General features: G+C 50.2%; 1 protein-coding gene across 1 annotated transcript; it reads right to left on the reverse strand.

Annotated features, from left to right (window-relative positions):
- Positions 1 to 939: 939 nt before the first annotated feature.
- Foxred2 (FAD dependent oxidoreductase domain containing 2) lies at positions 940 to 17,120 on the reverse strand. Its single transcript, XM_021184008.1, has 9 exons — positions 16,971 to 17,120; positions 16,000 to 16,500; positions 13,784 to 14,035; positions 12,793 to 13,059; positions 12,468 to 12,634; positions 9,015 to 9,180; positions 7,725 to 7,966; positions 6,291 to 6,461; positions 940 to 3,828 (listed from the first exon to the last, which is right to left on the reverse strand). Exons 2-9 carry the CDS (start codon positions 16,497 to 16,499, stop codon positions 3,596 to 3,598), a joined length of 1,998 nt encoding a protein of 665 aa, XP_021039667.1. The 5' UTR covers position 16,500; positions 16,971 to 17,120; the 3' UTR covers positions 940 to 3,595.
- Positions 17,121 to 18,240: the final 1,120 nt, after the last annotated feature.

Below are 18,240 nucleotides of genomic sequence, written 5' to 3' on the forward strand. Positions count from 1 at the left end.
CGGGGGTAGGGTGGGGGTGTCTCTCCCACATGAGGAATTTTTCTCTGATTTCCTATCATTTGAGAGAAGATGCTTCCAAGGATGGCCATGCTATGTCGTCTCAGTGAATTCAGACTCCACACAGGAGTACATCAATCACTCCCTCCCTTAGCCTTCCTTCCAACCACTCACATCCTATTTTATTGTTTTTTGTTTCAAGGCCGGATCTCCTAATGTAGCTGTTGGAGTAGAACTCCTTACGTAGACCAGGTTGGCCTTGAACTTGCAGAAACTCACCTGCTTCTCCTTATGCCTTCCAAGGGCTGGGATTAAAGATGCCTTTTATAGGAGCTGGAGAGATGATGGTTTAGTGGTTACGAGTACTCACTGCTCTTCCAAAGGTCCTAAGTTCAACTGCCAGCACCCATGTGGCAGCTCACACCTGTCTGATGCCCTTTTCTGGAGCGCAGATGTCATGCAGACAAAGTACTCATGTGCATAAAGGACATAAATAATTAAGTCTTAAAAAAAAAAAAAGATGTCTTTTAGCCGGGCGTGGTGGTGCATGGCCTTTAATCCCAGCACTCGGGAGGCAGAGGCAGGCGGATTTCTGAGTTTGAGGCCAGCCTGGTCTACAGAGTGAGTTCCAAGACACCCAGGGCTACACAGAGAAACCTGTCTCCAAAAACAAAAAAAGATGTCTTTTGTATCCCAGGATGATCTTGAACTTCTGATCCCCCTGCCTCTACCCCCTACCTCCCAAGTGCTAGGATTACAAGTGTCTCTCCCTACTCTGTCTCTGGGCAGGCTTGCGCCCAATGCAAAATGCAGGGTGCTCCTTTCCTTTTAGTGATTCCTTCTAGGGCACCTCCACTCTGGCCACTACACGGACCAGCACAGCCTCTTGCAAGACTCCCATGTCTACTCTTTCCCAGCCATCCCAAAATGCCAGAGCAGAAATTGTTTAAAAATAAATGTATTTTTATTTCAGTAGCATATAATCACATTCGAAAAATAAACACAAATTTGATCCAAAGAGGAATAAAGAACCTTGTCCCACAGTCCCAGCAGAGCCACCGTGGTTTCCTATCGTCACAGCTTCAAGCAGCTGCTGCCCCCTCTCACTGGGTGCCACATCGTATGCAGGGTTGTGGGGAAAACTTGTCAGCCCTTCCCTACACCCTCAAGGGATGATCATGAGAAGTTACATAACTCCTTTTCGTGTCTCTCACTTATTTCAACCAGTTTCTTCACCATAATTATTCCTGCTTACTGACTGACTGACTAACTGATTGATTGATTGATTGAGAGAAGATTGATTGATTGATTGATTGAGAGAAGGTCTCATATAACTCTAGCTGACCTGAAATTTACTGAGTCAACCAGGCCGGTCTTGAATTCACAAGAGATTCTCCACCCCATGTTTTGGGCATGCTAAGATTAAAGGCATATACCACCATGCCCAGTTATTTTTGTTCTTTTAAAGTTTCTTTGAGATAGGATCTTTTTAAGTTGCCCATACTGGAACTCTCCATGTAGCCCAGGCTAGCTTTAGACCTCAATTCTCCTGCCCTGGCCACCCTAATGCTAGGATACCGATGTGTGCCACATCTAGCTTGCCTTACTTTTAATCTTTTCTTCAAAACAGTTATGGGGAAGGGGTTCCGGAGCAATTGGCTCAGCACTTACTGCTCTCCCAGAGGATTTGAGCTCAGCTCTCAGCCCCACACATGGTGGCTTACAACCTCCTGTAACTCCAGCTTTAAGGGACTCTGACACCCTCTTCTGGTTTCTGGGCACCTGCACTCATGTACACATAAGTAAAAATAAATCTTAAAAAAGAAAGTTTTATGGTTCAAGCTTGTAATCCCAATACTTGTGAGGTTGAGGCAGGAGGATGACTGTGAGTCCAAGTGCAGGCTGGGCTATATAATAAGTACCAGGCCAGGACACGGAATCCCTATGGGGTGGGGGAAGCAGAAGACATCTCTAGTCAACTGAGCAAGAACAGAACACTCTGTGTTGAAAACAAATAAGGCTGCCTGATATTTTGATGGAATCAACGATCTGGCAGATGACAGGAAGCAGCAGATGTCTTACACAAGGGTGTCAGCCAGCTACTTGCTAAGGCACCAAACAAGTGGCTCAGCCATCCTCGATGACTGGAGGGCGAGGTGTAAGGAGCAGGTTTCGATTTTGTTGTGTTAAATCAAAGACTCATTTGAAAATGCTTTGGAGAAGAGGGTGGGGTGGCAGGGTCCCAGTTTGGCTTGCCAATCAATCTGTGTGAAATATGGCAACACTGACATCCTGGGCTTGGATGATGACTTAGTTAGGAGGATTGGCACTGTGCAAACTACCCCAAATAGATACAGGGTACACAGTTCCCCTGGTGACATGAAGGTGTTGAATTGTCCTGTTGGGATCTGGTAGGCCAGAAAGGAAGATGGTTGCAGGTAGGTCAGATGGCTAGGAGAGCTTGGACCCAGCCACGACTCTCCTAGGGAGAGAGGATGATCCCAGGAAGGGGCTTTGGGTTGTGTCCCTGGACGTCTGAGTGACCTCCATGACGACCGATGGAGGCTGGTGAGGAACAGTAGTACCTGCACTCTGGGGCTATGGGAAATCATGATGTGATCACCATGCTGTCCTTGTGGGCAATGCTTTCCTCGTGGCTTCTTTGCTAATCTGTTGGCTGAGTGTGGACTTGGGAGGGAAAGCAAGGAAGAGAGGAGCATCAGGGCAGCCCAGAGCTGGGCAAGTGTCAACATTTCCGTGCCCACGGCGGCAGGCACAGCATCACCTTAAACCTGCCCAGGCAGGCATCAAGGAAGGCATGGCTCAGGATGCCAGGCAGCAGGGTGGGAGAGGGACACACAGGCTGCCGATGCCTGGGAGTGTGATCTTGGGGACAGGGCAGCACTGAGGTGCCCTGCTCCCGAGAAGTCAGTTGGACAGATGACCTTGCAGGAGTTTCCTGTCTCTGCCCCATACAAGCCCTCTGGGCCTGTGATGCCCAGCCTGACTTCCAGGGAAGGCATCACAGTGTGAAAAGAAGGGTGGCATAAGGGCAGGCCTCCTGGATAAGGACACTAGGAGATATCTGATGCTTCTGAGTTGGGGTCCATATCTGTATTGGGAAGCAGAGATCCCAACTGTCTGCCCCACTGCTGAAGACTCTAAGCCTTGACTCTCCTACGCCCACTGTGGAAACAAAGGGCCTTCAGCTTTGAGATGTTCCCCAGGTAGAGTGAAGGCCATCTGCAGAGTGAACCAGAAGGAAAATGAAAAGGAGTTTGGCTGGTCCTAGACGCAGACACACAAGGCCAGCATGGTGCTTACTTAGTGATGGTCCAAGTTGGACACAAGCTGGATGTGGAAGGCAGCTCATACCTGACAGAAGGTATCCTCCTCTTGACCTTGCATCTAGCACCAGGGGCCAGCCCAGGAAGGGACACCGCTATGTGACCCTAACCCAGCCTTCTGCACTCTATGGGCAGTCCCGTTGTCTGTTATCTCTGTGATGGTCCTGAGCAGCCTGAAAAGTGGGAGAAGAGGCTTCTCTGGCAGAGGTTTTCTGGAGAGGTGCCAGTCACCATAGTCTGGGGAAGGATGCTCAGAGCTCCTCTTTGTTGCTGTCAAGGGATTGAGTCAGAGGCCCTGGAGCTGAGGAGTGGTCACCAAGCCACCGACTGCTGTTCTCCATGGCCGTGTAGTCCTGCAGGAGCCTGCTTTCCACACCATGCTGCCAAAGGCTCTTGGTGCTTGAGAGCCCCTGCATTCTCAGGTATCCCTGCTGGCAAAAGGGCGGCAGCCTCTGGCGTGTGAGCGTGAACAGGAAACAGGACTCTATGTGAAGACAAAAGGAGGTATCAGGCCAGGCTTGGGAGACAAGCATGGAGAGGAGCTGAGGCAATGCTGGGGACCTAGGTAACCACATATTATACTTTCTACCTAGCAGTCATCTTGGTTTTCTTTTCTTTTTTTTTTTTTAAGATCTATTTATTTATTATATGTAAGTACACTGTAGCTGTCTTCAGACACTCCAGAAGAGTGCGTCAGATCTTGTTGCAGATGGTTGTGAGCCACCATGTGGTTGCTGGGATTTGAACTCTGGACCTTTGGAAGAGCAGTCGGGTGCTCTTACCCACTGAGCTATCTCACCAGTCTCCCATCTTGGTTTTCATATGGTATATACGACTCTATACTCCCTGCACTTAGCCATCACTATCAACAGGACCATCACAGTGGTATATTATACCTGAGTTGGGTAATCCTTACGTGCTGATTAGCTTTCTGTCCGCTGGACACAGGATAGGGTCATCTGGGAAGAGGGCCCCATTTTATTTTATTTTATTTTATTTTTTTATTTTTTGCTTTTTCGAGACAGGGTTTCTCTATATAGCCCTGGCTGTCCTGGAACTCACTTTGTAGACCAGACTGGCCTCGAACTCAGAAGTCCACCTATCTCTGCCTCCCAAGTGTTGGGATTAAAGGCGTGTGCCACCACCACCCAGCTTATTTTATTTTGTTTTATTTATTTATTTTGTTTTTTTTTCGAGATAGGGTTTCTCTGTGTAGCCCTGGCTAACCTGGAACTCACTCTGTACCAGGCTGGCCTTGAACTCAGAAATTCACCTGCCTCTGCCTCCCGAGTGCTCTCTCTACATAGCCTTGGTTATCCTGGAACCCACAATGTAGACCAGGCTGGCCTCAAACATAAGATCTGCCTTCCTCTGCCTTCCTGCTGCTGAGATTAAAGGCATGCTGGCTGAAGAGGAAACCTTAACTGCAGGGTTGCCTCCATCTGATTTCTGGTAGGCAAGTCTGTGGGGGATTAGTGTGGCAGTGCCCAGCTCACTGTGGTTGGTGCATCCCTGGGCAGGTGGTCCCAGTTGCATAAGAAAGCTGTCTGAGCAAGCTATGGGGAGCACAGGCCAGCAAGGGTGCTCCTTCATTACCCTTGCTTCAGTTCCTGCCTTTCATTCACAATGAACTGTGACCTGGAAGTGTAAGAGGGAGGAATATACCTTTACCCCCCACACTGCTGGTCTTGGTATTTTATCACAGCAATGGAAAGCAAACTAGGATATCTTATCTTGTTTGTAATGGCTTCAGAGCTTAAGAACAGACACGCAACAATTTGGGAAAGCTAAAGGGAAGCCATAAAGTGAAAATGCGCTAGTTCTATTCAGAATAAGGAAAGAGTTGCCTTGTATGCAGCTGCTAAGTGCTGTGGTAAACTGAATCTTGCATGTGGGAACCCAGGAGAGGGAAAAAGAAATCCTCGGGGCACTGATAAATATCACATAAAACAAACAGACATTAAATCTGTGTGGGAACACTTAACACATGGATACACTTTCATATTCTGACATCAAAGTGTTCTGCCAGCAATCATCAAATCTAATTGAGATTTCATTTTGGGATTCCCCAAAGTTAGTGGGCCCAAGCCCCTGGCTCTAAGTAGAGATTTGGCTATATTCACTCAGGCATTCACTGGGGGTCTTGGCCCACATCCTGCATGGTCTGGATGGAAACACATCCAGGGTACCAAACAAAGGCTGGGTGGGGATAAGCCACTGGTCTTTTGTGGACTCTTGGAGCCTTGAGGAATGGGCAGGCAGTTTGAAGCCAAGGGCTCCCTTTTCTAGGCATTTCAGGAGTCTGTATGATCAAGGTTGGCTGCTCACAGACTATAGGAACTGCAGAGGTGATCAGCTCGGGCTCTGCTCTGTGGGTTAACCAAGATAGGATGATACTTAGCTGATTAGGACTGGCGTGTCACACAGTAGCAAGTCAGCTCCCAAGCTATCATTTCAAAGTAGACTCAGGATAAAGCAGGATGCTCTTTGACTGGCTGGAGGCGGTCTCTAACTTGACTTGGAGAATGGTGTCAGACATTTGACAGCTGTTTGACATGTTCTCTCAATGACAGAAAAAGCACTGGACTCAAAACATCCGGGGGTTTCAAAGGACAAAAATATTGGCTTATTTCTGTCATTTTCTCTTCTAGATCATTTGAGTTCTTGTCCTAGGTCCCTCTTTGTATTTAGCCGTCAGTTCTGCCTTCCAACTTACCAATTCTCTCTTTACCTCTGTCTAATCCATCAACTCCTTATATCAAGCTTCTCACTTCAAGCATAATTTCCATTAGTTTTATCTGCCTCGTTTTCTCTAGCTCTTCTTTACTTTTCTCCTGCCTTCTTTTTCCCTTTCCTTTTCCTGTGCTAGGCCTCAAACCCACGCATGGTAGCACTCTAACACTAAGATATACATCCCACCATCTGCCCTCTCAGAAACTTGGTTACCTGCATAGAAGCTACGCAGATCTGTGTCCAGACAGTTTTCCAAGAAGCGCCTCAATGGGAGGATGTGTCCTACTGGGGCTGTCCAGTCAGTCAGGAAGTCCTCCACGATGTGATGGATGGCCACAGGCCGAGGCAGGGGCCACTGCGCAGGACGGAACCGCATATCTTGCTCTGTAGGAGGAGGGAGGCATCAGGGCCTGGCCCTTCATGCTGGCACATCCCCCTTCTCTCATGATTGCCTTCCTGTGGTGGTTCTGCCAGGCTGTGGTCAGCTTGGCCACCAGCCACCTTCATGTAGCTGGAGGAAGAGGAACCAGAGCTGCTGCCTGTGGTTTCTGAGTGCTCACATGGACCAGTGAGCATAGAGTGTTCATCTAGACTCACCCTGCCCTCTAAGCGCCCACCCCATAGGCCACTAGACCAACACTGCCCATCCCTGGAAACCAGACTCTAGGAGGTGGCCAATCCTAGTTGGCCAGTGTTCAGGCTGCCGACTACAGACCTGCACTCCCCATTCCCCACCTTCTGAAGCTGCCTCTGCCCTGGGGAACAATCCCCAGCTGGGCCACCTCTTCCTTTTTGGGGGACAAGGTCTCAAGTAGCCCGAGGTTGTTCTGCCTCTGTTTCTCCTATGCTGAGATTACAGAAGGGTGGCTCAGTACACTCAGCTCTGAGACAGGAGCTCACTAGATAGCCTAGGCTGGCCTTGAGCTCATGGCAAACCTGCCCCAGCCTCCTTAGCCCTGGGGTGACAAGCACCTGTCTGGAGCACCCCTCATCAACCTGAGACCTTTCAAGCTCTGAACTGAAAGGCTTGATACCTCGGCTGTGCCTTTGGGCCACCGGCAGATCGTGTGTCCCCTCCTGCAGTCCTACATGGACTGACCATCAGCATCCCACTTTGTAGACCAGGAAGCAAGGCTCAGCAGAGTTAAGTAAAACGGCCAAGGTCAAAGTGATGTCAGTGCAGAAGTGTGAATTTGGCCTGGCGATTCTGTACTGGGTTCTTGTCCTTGTCCGGTTTATTGTTACTGTTGTTTGTGTGGGCACACATGTCACAGAGCCTGTGTGGTGGTCAGAGGACACATCGGGGCCGTCGGTTCTCTTCTTCTACCTTTGCGTGGGTTCCAGGGATTGAACCTAGGTCTCCAGGCTTCCATGGTAAGTGCCTCTAACCACTCAGTCATCTTACCCACCATTCTTCTTACAACTCACCTGCAGTACCTCCCCCCACTTTGAGACACCACAACATGACAGCACTCCTTTCACTACATAGTACCCAGAGACCATGTGTGGCTTACTCGGGTACCCCGAGTGCCCTCTGTCAGCTGTAGAAGTTCTGAATGTCCTTGTGGTGCCTGCTTTGTAGATAGAGGTGGTCCAGGAAGAGGCCTCTGAAGAGGCTGAGTGCAGGGAGGGTGGAGGGCAGCTTACCAGTGGGGAGGTGTCTGTAGTAGTAGATGACAGGGTGAAGGAAGTTAGACATCCAGGCATCTTCTATGTGTGCCACAGACCGGTCATAATAGAAGACGTCCTTCTCAGGCCCAGAGAAGTTTTTGCCATATTCCATGTTGATGACAAAGAGCCCATGCCGTGCTGTCCTCCCTGTGAGCATCTCCAGCTGGGCCAGCATCTGCATAGGGAACTCCTCCAGGTACTCAAAGGCTGTGGCGTTCCTGTGGGTGGGACCCGGGAGCACTCAGGACCAGGGAGGGGTGCAGGTTCACCACAGGGGTAGTGCTGTGGACTGACCAGGAACCTTCCACCCTATAATACCGCTGTGGCAGCTGTGCCTTCTGGAATATCTGGGGCAGGTTCCAGAAAGCTCTCTTCAACCTGAGAGTATGCCAGGGGCAAGGGTGTTCCAGGATGAGGTCAGGGAGGTCAGGGGATTTGAGTAAAGGAGGTATGGGGTGAATGTATGCGTAAGTGGATGGAGAAGGGGAGCTGTTGGCCCCAGGGGCGTGGGGGGCAGGGACAACAGTATGACTATCCTTTTAAAAGGGTGGCTGGTGGCTACCGAGGGCAGAGTGACTGTGTTGGGAGGCCACTGGGCCATTGTGGGTGTTGGGACTAGGATGCTGAGTGAGCCCTGGGTTCTGGCATGAGCCCCTGCTCTAGACAGCTCTGGCACTCACGGAAGGGGTGCTGAGGGGAAGGCAAGGAGGTATGCTGAGCTCCTGGCCTCCCCGTGTCCCTGACCTAGGGGTTGAGCAGCCGGGGCTTTGGATCAAGGGGTGTCCTCTGACTTAGGCATCTTCCTGTGTCTCACCTGCCTGTCCTCTGTAAAGTCCTCCCTTGCTCTCTCCTGACACGTCCTGTACTGTATCCTTGGGCTCTGTTTGTCCTGGATGTGCCAGTAATCATTTGATCTAAAAGGGCCAAGCAGGTCCTTGCCTGAGGGGACTCTTATCTTCACCCTTCAATGCTGCAAGGGAATTATGCTCATTTTGTAGATGAGGCAAGAAGTGCAGAGCTTAAATAACCCCCCCTCCCAAACCATACAGTAAGATGCCTAAAATCCGGGGTTTACATGTGGGCTGTCTCGAAGACCTTGTGGTATTTACCTCGCTGACTTCCTTGCCACAGTAGATTAGCCTCTGCAGGCCTCCTTTGCACAAGAAACAACCGGACCACTTAGCACACAGAATAGTACCAGAAGCAAGGGGCAGGGTGTCTGGGTAAAGCAGGGTTGGGGGAGATGAAGTGGGAAGGGTTACTCACTCCTTCAACAAGATGATGTCAGCCAGCACACTGAACATCTGGTACAGCCCAGAAGCCTCATTTACACGCCGAATGATGGAGCTGGTCAGCTGTGTGATGGGGTACTCTATGGATGGCCAGGGGATGCCATGATGCCGATGTTCCAGTAGCCGGTGGACAGCACGCACTGAAATGGCCAGAGGGAGGAAGGGCCAAGATTTTATCTTGGCTCAGTGGAGAGAGGCCCAGGCCTGAGAACAGTGGCAGTGAGAGCTAAAAGTATAGGTCTATGTAGAGTATATACAGACATAGAGTATATACAGAGAATATGTAGAGTGTATATATAGTATATACAGAGTATACAGAGTATATGTAAAGTGTTTACAGAGTATATGTAGAGTATATACAGTATATACGTAGAGTATATACAGGGTATATATAGAGAGTGTATACAGAGTAAATGTAGACTATATATAAAGTATATATAGAGTATACAAGGCCAGGTGGCAAATATTTCTTCTTCATAGTCACATGCAGTCAGGGACCCTGCTCCATTCTGTCTCTTGGGTATCAGGCAGAGTATGGGTGCGGTGGATTTGGGTGTGAGTGGTTTACCCCTGCTTGAGGCTATCTGTACATGGAAGTTTCCCTGCCAATGTCATCCTTTACACTGGGTGAGATACACTGTATCTAACCCTGATACAGAGCTTTCCATCCTCCTTGGAGGTCATCTCTAAGGCCTCATGGACATTCTGGCTGCTTCTGTTGTTCTCAGCTCAAATCTACCCGTCACTGTCTTGTTGTGAGATCTCTTGTAGAAGGCAGCTGTTGGCGCCCAAGCCAGTACTCAGGAGGTTTACTTCCCACCTGGGGCTGCTCTACCTATAGTGGAATGTGCCAGCCAACACAATTACTTGTTCTTCCAAAGTTAATAAAACACCCAATGCAATGAGGCTGGGCCACAAGCCAGCTGCTCATAAGAAAGGAGACAGCGGCAAAAATAGAGGGGTCTGGGAGGTGTCTGGGATGGAGAACAAGCCTGGCACCTCAAGAATGCAAGACCTTTGCAGAGCAGGTGACAGCATGCTGAGGCGTGGGACTTTCCAGGGGGTGCAAGAGAAACCATGAAAGATCAAACTCAGAAAATGGCGAAATTTCCTCATTGCTTTTGGTACTGTGGAAGGAACCTGGAGTCTTGTACATGTGAAACAAGTGTTCTGTCACTAAGCTACATTCTGTCCCTTTTCTTACTTTGAGAAGGGTCTAAGTTGCCCAGGCTGGCCTTGGACTCACTATGTAGCTTTCCCTGTCAACTAGAAAGGGCATTGAAGTGTAAACTCTGGGCCTGAGGTGACAAAAGCCATCAAACTAAATGGAAACAGGAGGATGTGGACTCAAGGCCCTTAGGGTTTGGTTGTGGCCCACGTAGTGGTAGCCAGGCAATGTGGCACCCACTCCATGGGCTAAAGGGACTTCTCTAGGTGTCACCACCTGAGGAGCTGTGAGCCTGCTAGGATCTCCCAGTAACACCTTTTTTGCTTCTAAAGATACACACCAGGGGACTGACAGCTGATCTCCAGGGTTGCTCAGATGAGCTTAAGTATTTAATGTCACCTGCCAGGCAGGAGAGCCGGGGATGTATTCTCAAGCATCAGCCAGCAGCGTCATCCCCACAGTGCCCACTCTAACCTGGGAGTGAGGGCATGATCTCCCCAGGCAGAGGGCAATGCCAAGTTTGCTATCACCTCTTACTTTTCATGCTACAGAGAAACTCATCGGGCTGGCAATGTGGCTTGGCAGGTAAGAAGGCTTGACCTGCCATCATTCCTGAGTTTAATCCTCAGGTCCCACATAGTGGAAGGAGAAAACTGACTCCCCAAAGGCCGTCCCCAGACGTGGACACATACGCTGTGGCACATGTGTGACCCCAGTAAGTGATTACAGATTTTGTGTGGTTTTGTCTTTTTCAGCTTTTCTACAATAAGCACATAATTCTTTGCATCAAGATCTGTGCAGGGGCCCCTCCTCTGAGCGCCACATCATCTGCCTTATTGCCTGCATGAAGAAAACAAAGCACAAACCATGTGTGGTAGTGCACATCTGTAATCTCAGAAACAGGGAGGCTGAGGCAGGAGGATTGGGAGTTTGAGGCTAGCCTGGGCTATCACAGCCTGCTCCAAATGTTTTACTACCGTTACCTCTTGTAGGTCATTTTTCTCCCCCTGGCTCAGTACTGTGGACCCTGGACTGGGGTTGAGGATACACGGACCAACAAGACTCAGGCCCCCCGAGTAAAAGCTTCCCCTGGATGCCTGAGAACAAGGACAGACTCGATCTCCCACCCACTGAGTGCAAAGCAGGCCCTGCAAGCAAACTCCATCCCAAGCCCATGGCATCTGACCCTCCTGAAATGCGGGTAAGAGCTAAACAGCTCACTCAGTGGTTTTGGGCCATTGCTTCCTCCATGGAGGGGAGAAAAGGGCAGGAGAAGCTGCCTTCTAAAAACCAGAGACTAAATCAAACACAAGCAACACTCTCTGGCCCTCAGCTGTTTCCTCAGGAAAAGACAAAGGCTGTGCTGGCCCGGTGGCTCAGTGGCTCAAAGCGCTTGCTATCTATGCAAGCTGAAGAACTTGAGTTTGAACTCCACAACTCATGGTGGAAGGAGGCTGACTCCTGCAAGCTGTCTTCTGACCTTCATATGCATGCCATGGTACCTGTTCTGTGCACATGTGTGAGTGTGCATGTACACACATGTGCACACACACATTATTATAATAAAAAAGAGAAAAGCAAAGGCTTTCTAGCCACCACAAGGTGCTAGGGATGCCCGGGCTCAGCTTCCAGATGATACTCAACATGCAGCAATCTTATTTCTCTTCCTCACTTTTTGTTTCTGTTTTTCCTTCACATTACAAAGTATCAGTTTCTGGTTGGGGATTGTTCTCATGCAACAATCAAATCATCACCATCACCCTCATCACACTCACCCTCATCATCATCATCATCATCATATCGAACACAGGGCTTCCGGGACACTAAATGCTCTGCCACTGTGCTGTGTCCTCAGCCCTCAAATTAATTAATTAATTAATTAATTAATTTTGTATTTTACAGGCAATCATTATTAAGACAGTGCCATTTTTACTACTGAAAGTCTCACAGGAAGAGCTGACATAATCAATTAGAACTTTCACTGAGGGGTTCCTACACTCCGGGTACATGAGCTGCCTCATGGGCACACACATTGAAGGGTACTACCTTATCTAGCCCTGTGAGACTGGCACATCTTAGACAACCCATCCCCTTGACCACACTTTCACTTAACTGCATGGGACTGAGCATGTCACAGCCACCCTCAGAGGTATCTACTATCATGCTGCTTCTAGGCGAAATCTCCAGATCATGAAAACATCCTTTTGATGCGTTTGAAAGTCAGGAGCCCTGGGACAGTGGTCCGTTAGCCAGGCTTACCTGTGTATCGGAATCCATGGATGAAGCCGCCAGCGGATTTCCGGTAGTCCACTGAGTGGCTGGCGGTCCCTAGGATAAAGAGACCCCGGCTTCCTTTGGACTCATAGCTGGCTTTGATCAGTGGGTATTTCTTGCTGAACTCAGTCCCCGAGGAGAGTCTGAGGGACCTGCCAGTGAGAAGGGTTGTTAGGAACAAGAGCTGCTGGGGACAAGGCCCCTGGCGCCCTCCTGCACTCTGAGATGCTCTCCTGAAGCCTTCCATAATCCCCAGGGAGGCCTGAAGGTGCTCCTGAGGGGTCCCCACATCCACCCCACTTAGACTCACTGGTCAAAAATGGAGAAGTCAAACGTCCATCCCAGGCAGCGGATGACACGGTCGTAGGCCACCCGCATGGCAAAGTTGTCGTTGTCATCCTCGGGGAGGGGAATAGAGTCGGCACTCTGGCTGCTGTTATTTTCCAGGAGGAACTTCAGGGTGATGTGGAACTTGCCCTTGCTGTCCTTCACGAGGGCCAGATACTCCAGGTCTGATTCCAGGAGGCCGTCTAGTGATTTCAGCTGGTAGGTGTCCAGTAGGCCATTGTTGATGGCTCTGGGGCCCCAAAAGCAGGCAAGAGAAGACAGAGGATCAGGAGGGCTGTCGGGTGCAGCCGAGGTTGGGGAAACGCCCATATTTGAGACCTTCTAACTCAAGGGAAGCTTCAACCCCACAGACATAACTCCAGGAGTTTGTGAACTTCTTTCTGTTTTTTTTTTTTTTTTCTTTTTTCTTTTGGTAAAGATAAGGTCCTATGATGTGTAAGCTGGCTTCAAATTCACTAAGTAGCCAAGGCTGACCTTAGACTTTGATCCTCCAGCCTCTACCACCTGAGTGCTGAGCTGAGACTACGGGTGTGCATCAGCTCGCCTTACTTGTGTGGAGCTGGGGACTGAACCCAGGGAGTCAAGCACTCACCAGGCCCCCGTGGTAGATCCTTAAGAGGTGGAGCCTAGTGGCAGATCACTGGGTCATGCCCTCGGAAGAGATGAAGACAGTTCTGTTGGGAGCCCTGTAAGTTCCAGGTAGAGGTTTGCTATAGAAGGGAGCCCGACCTCCCCCTTGTTCTGGCTTCCCATCCTGTTATGGAACCTTACTGTCTGACATGTGTGCCTGCTGCTGTGATACCATCTGCTATGGGGTGCTGGTGAGAGAGGAATAGACGGGAGACTTAGCCTCTGAAATCATGAACTCAGCCGCAGGCATTTTCTTATAGTATCAAGAAACAGCTTAGTACAGGATGTATGGTACAGAATATGTAAGCAGGAATGTAGCCTACCTGACATCTCCAACATAGTGGGTGGCCCAGGAGAGGCGGACCCGGGAACGGCTCAGCATGTGGACAAAGTTTGTGACACCCAAGATGTTTTCTGCTGTCTCAAAGGCTGAGTTCCCATGGCCCAGGATCAACACATTCTGGCCCACAAAGTCTTCAGGATCCACGGACACAGACTCGTACCCCTCCACATACTCAGAGCCGGGGAAGTCAACCAGTTTGGGGACTGCCAGACCAGTGGCTACAAGCAGGACGCTGCAGGTGGGGGACACAGAAAGATGACTCATTTCTTCAGTTGTACAACCACTCAGTGTGGATCTCCTTGCCTCATCCAGATTCCAGGCTCCTCAAGGACACGTCCACTCAGATGTTTACCCATTCACTCTTCCAGTTACTGACCCACGCCAGTGTGCCTCTCTCTAAGCTAGCCACAGAGCTTCATGCTTTATTGGAGGGATACCATACCTAGGGATTAAGTTTGCTCACTGATCCTATGATAAAGCAAAACTCTCTCCTTTAATCTCTCACACAGCGATGAGCTTCGTTTTCCCCAGGGGGTATGCACTCCACTCTGGCATTCAGGGTCCTCTCGTGCTGGCAAGCCAGGCACACACATCTTCTACCCATACTGTGCTGGTACATTCATCTAGATCTTATCTACTCCTCTATCTTCCCACTCCCCAGCTGGTATCCCCTGCCCCGTTTCATGAGGGAGGAGACATGGGACATTGAGAGTCGGGGCATCAGAACTCCTTAAAGCAGGAAAGCCTCAATCTGAGCACAGAAGGGCCTGCTTCCAAAGTCCTGCTGAGATGTGAGCTTGATCTATAGCCTGGGATAGCCTTGGATCTAGCAATCCTCTTGCCTCAGTTTCTCTAATGCTGGAGTTACAGGCATGTGTGCTACTATGCCCAGCTCTGCTCTCTATACTGGCGGGGATTATAATGGGGTGGCTTTTTCTGGCTGCAGAACGGTTTGGCCACAAGGGATGCATATGGCAAACACTCCTTTGTTTTCTGACCCCTTTCCTCTTTGTGCCTCACTCCTTTCTACTCCAGTGAAGCTACCTAAAATCTAAGAGTCCCAGTCAAGACACCCCCCCCCCCTTTTTTTTTCTGAGCTGCAGGAACAGATGAACAATAGTTACACGCTTGTCTGGAGCCAGGAGTGAAGCTGACAGCCAGGAAGTGAACATGGAGTAGCAGACAGGACACAGGCTTAGGTACTAGCAAAACCCCAACCCAATGTAGCCCCACCCCGTTAGTGGTAAGACACAGCTTGTTGATCAAGGTCTTCAGAGCAGAGCCTCAGATCTGTGCCTGCTAAATGAGTGTTAGGGAGCATGTTCTCTAGGTTTCTTATGACGACTGAACAAGTTTGAGATGCCCACATAATGTCTCTTAAACCAAAGCAAGGTGACATCTGTATCTGGAAGCCATGCTTGTTTGGCCTTTCGATCTGGTTCTGTTCTGAAATCCTACTGGCTAGTGACTAACGTTGCCCAGACACTTCACCCTGCCTATCTCAGCATGGGTTTTGGGGACACTTATTTTAGAAAACTATCAGATGTGTCCAACCCGTGGCCTCTGGGCCACATGGGATCCAGGATAGCTATGATCATGACCCAGTACAACTTGCAAACTTACTTAAAATATGAGATTTTTGTATATGTATGTTTCACAACTTGGTTGCATGGTTTTAGAACTTGAATCCTGTGAATGAAAATGTAAAAGGTGCTGGGCAGTGGTGGCGCACGTCTTTAATCCCAGCACTTGGGAGGCAGAGGCAGGTGGATTTCTGAGTTCGAGGCCAGCCTGGTCTACAGAATGAGTTCCAGGACAGCCAGGGCTACACAGAGAAACCCTGTCTTGAAAAAAAAAAAAAAAAAAAGAAAGAAAGAAAGAGTAGTGTAGTAGTGAAAGAAAGAAAATGTAGTGTAGTAGTGTCAAAAGGCCGGACCTGCCTGCATGGGTTGCTGGCTATAAGCTAAGCTCACACACAGTATTCATCACCACAGGATCATAGTGAAGGCAATAGAGCCTGGCAAATCCTGTAGGATAAATTGCTAGATTTCCCCAAACATACTCAGCCACAGCTTTGTAAGGACGCACCTTAAAAAAGTTTTGCTTGGCACTGAACCTCATTGGGAGCAAGGAGTAGACCCTTTCTCATTCTCTCCAATCTCGAGGGCAATTCGGCTGTGTCCTGAGGCTCCTTACCTGCACTGGTAAACCTGGCCCTTCTGGTCCGTCAGAATGAAGTAATGGCCGTTCCAGGCTTGTGGATCCTTGTCCAGAGTCACATGGGTGATGTTTGTGTTGTATAACACATGGAGCCCCAGGCGCCGCGCGAAGTCACCCAGGTAGCGCACCATGTCGCTGGCGTCAGGAAAGTAAGCCTGTGAGTAGTGTCTGAAGAGCAGGTGTGGGTCGTCGCTGAGCAGCGAGTTCCAGTCGTGGCGGAGGTTGAACTCGGCGTTGGCCTTGCCCGTGTGCCGCTTGTTGATGCTGATGAGCTTGCGGTGGCGCGGGTAGCGAGTGAAGAAGCTGCCAGGTGCGGACTCGCGTTCGAATACCTCGTAGTCCCTGCCGGCTCGATGCAGGAGGGCGGCCATCTGCAGGCCCGCAGGACCGGCGCCCAGTACGCAGTAGTCCCGATGCGGACGGGAGCACACTGCCAGGTGCAAGGCTAGGGCCACCAGCAGCCCCGAGGGACCCATCCTGCGGCACAGTAGAGGAGAGGCCTCGCACCTCGTGGCTGGCAGCTGGTGAAGGCTTTCCCGAGGAACGAGAAACCAGCGCTTGAGCCTCCCAGGGATCTGGAGCGGGGCCAGGACTGAACCCTGGGACCTAGGGACTCATCTATCCCGTCTCCATCTCTTTCAGGTAGGATCAAGGGCCCACAGGAATTCTGAACCCCCAGCTCATCTCCATAGTCCTCTTTCCTAGGGTGTCAGACTCCCTTATTGTCATGGTAATTTCCACCCCAAGGGAGAGGCAGTTTCCCCAATTTCCACTCATTCTGGATGTGCCCTGCATTTTGGGAGGAGGTCTTCCCAGGTGGACCCTTCAGAGGCTCTGGTTGGTCTACCCACCTTTCACCCTGGGGTGGGAATGGGACCCTGAAGGAGGTGTGGTTTCTAAGGTCCCGCCCCAGCCCCCCCGGATCACGTGAGGATGCCCCGGCACACCTGCCGCGGTCTCCGCAATCCCGCACTGCTTCTGGCGCGTGCGCGGTGCCCAGGCTGAGCTTCCGACCCGCACGCTGCCGCCACCGATAGTCCAGCGATGCTCCCACGGCAGGCTGCAGTGGAGGGAAGCTACGGCTGACTCGCGCCACAGCGGCCACGCCCCTCCCCACTCCGGGCCAATAGCAGGGGGCGGGTCACGTGTGCCACGCGCAGCACGCCGGGACTGGTGGGGCTGCCGGGGCGCGAGTGGCTCACACGTGCTGTGAGCGCTGTTTCTGAGGGTAGAGGTGCCCTGGGGAACAGCAGGTCCATGATGGGACGCCTGGCCCTTCCTTTTGATTTGTACTAATCCTTGTGCCAGAAGATGAGAGATTTTTGGAGAAAACCTTGCCATTTATATCCCTTTATTACTGTAGAAGACTGAACCTAATTGGCCAGTTTTGTGGGACTGAGGAGAGTATGAGGCCAAGTCAGATGAACCAATTATTGTCTTAAGAGACTTGATCGTTCAGTTGTACGAAGGGTTGCCAAGGGAAGCGATTCCCAGCACTTTGTAACTGACTCGTCAATAAAAAGTGACAAGGTTTGCATAAAACAAAGATAAAGCTAAGTGGATTTTGAGACAGCATAGTGGCTCACTCTTGTATGTCCAGCAATCGTGAGACTGAGACAAGAGGACTGTGTGAAATCCTGCTTCAAACTCCCCAACCCAGAGGCTCAAACTGCAATTCTGTGTAGGAAGGAGGATTTGAATATTCAGGCTAGCTCCCTAGACCAAGTTACTCACCTGGCTAATTAGAATACTGTGTGCCTTTTGGAGGAAAGGATAGCGACCTTCACAAGGCGATGCAGAAGCCGAGGGTTCTTAGGAAAAACATCTGGGAAGGACTTTTCCAGCTTTGCGTGACAGTAGCTACTTCCCATTAAAAGGGAGCCGTGCTCCTGGAAGCCTAATCCGGACCTCGCCCACTTGCAGCTTCCCTCATTTGCCCTTAGAAATGTACCTTTATGATTTTCCTGGTGAAAGAAAGCACACCCAGGAATGCTGGTGTTCTCTTTAGAGCCTGCACTAAAAAAAGAAATCCCCCCTGGGGGCAGACATAAACTTTAGTTTATTGCCACCGTGGAGACCTCAGCCCACAGGTTTAGTCTGGAGCTATCCTGGGTAGGCAAGGTATCTCACCAAAAATAAAGCCGAGCATTTCATAGATACTGTGGAGAGGGTGGGCAGGCACCGAAAGGAACTAGAAAGTTGGTCTGCCTTTGGTGA

The sequence above is a fragment of the Mus caroli genome, chromosome 15 (assembly GCF_900094665.2).
Source record: "Mus caroli chromosome 15, CAROLI_EIJ_v1.1, whole genome shotgun sequence".
In the NCBI taxonomy this organism is placed as follows: Eukaryota; Metazoa; Chordata; class Mammalia; order Rodentia; family Muridae; genus Mus; species Mus caroli.

What these genes read in the sequence shown, in the direction of transcription:
- Foxred2 (XM_021184008.1), bottom strand. Translation starts at nt 16,499, where the DNA reads ATGGGTCCCTCGGGGCTGCTGGTGGCCCTAGCCTTGCACCTGGCAGTG. An exon ending in GACATCATCTTGTTGAAGGA is followed by an intron (nt 7,967 to 9,014) that starts GTGAGTAACCCT and finishes TCCCACCCACAG; the next exon opens with GAACGCCACAGCCTTTGAGT. An exon ending in CTACAGACACCTCCCCACTG is followed by an intron (nt 6,462 to 7,724) that starts GTAAGCTGCCCT and finishes CTCCTCCTACAG; the next exon opens with AGCAAGATATGCGGTTCCGT.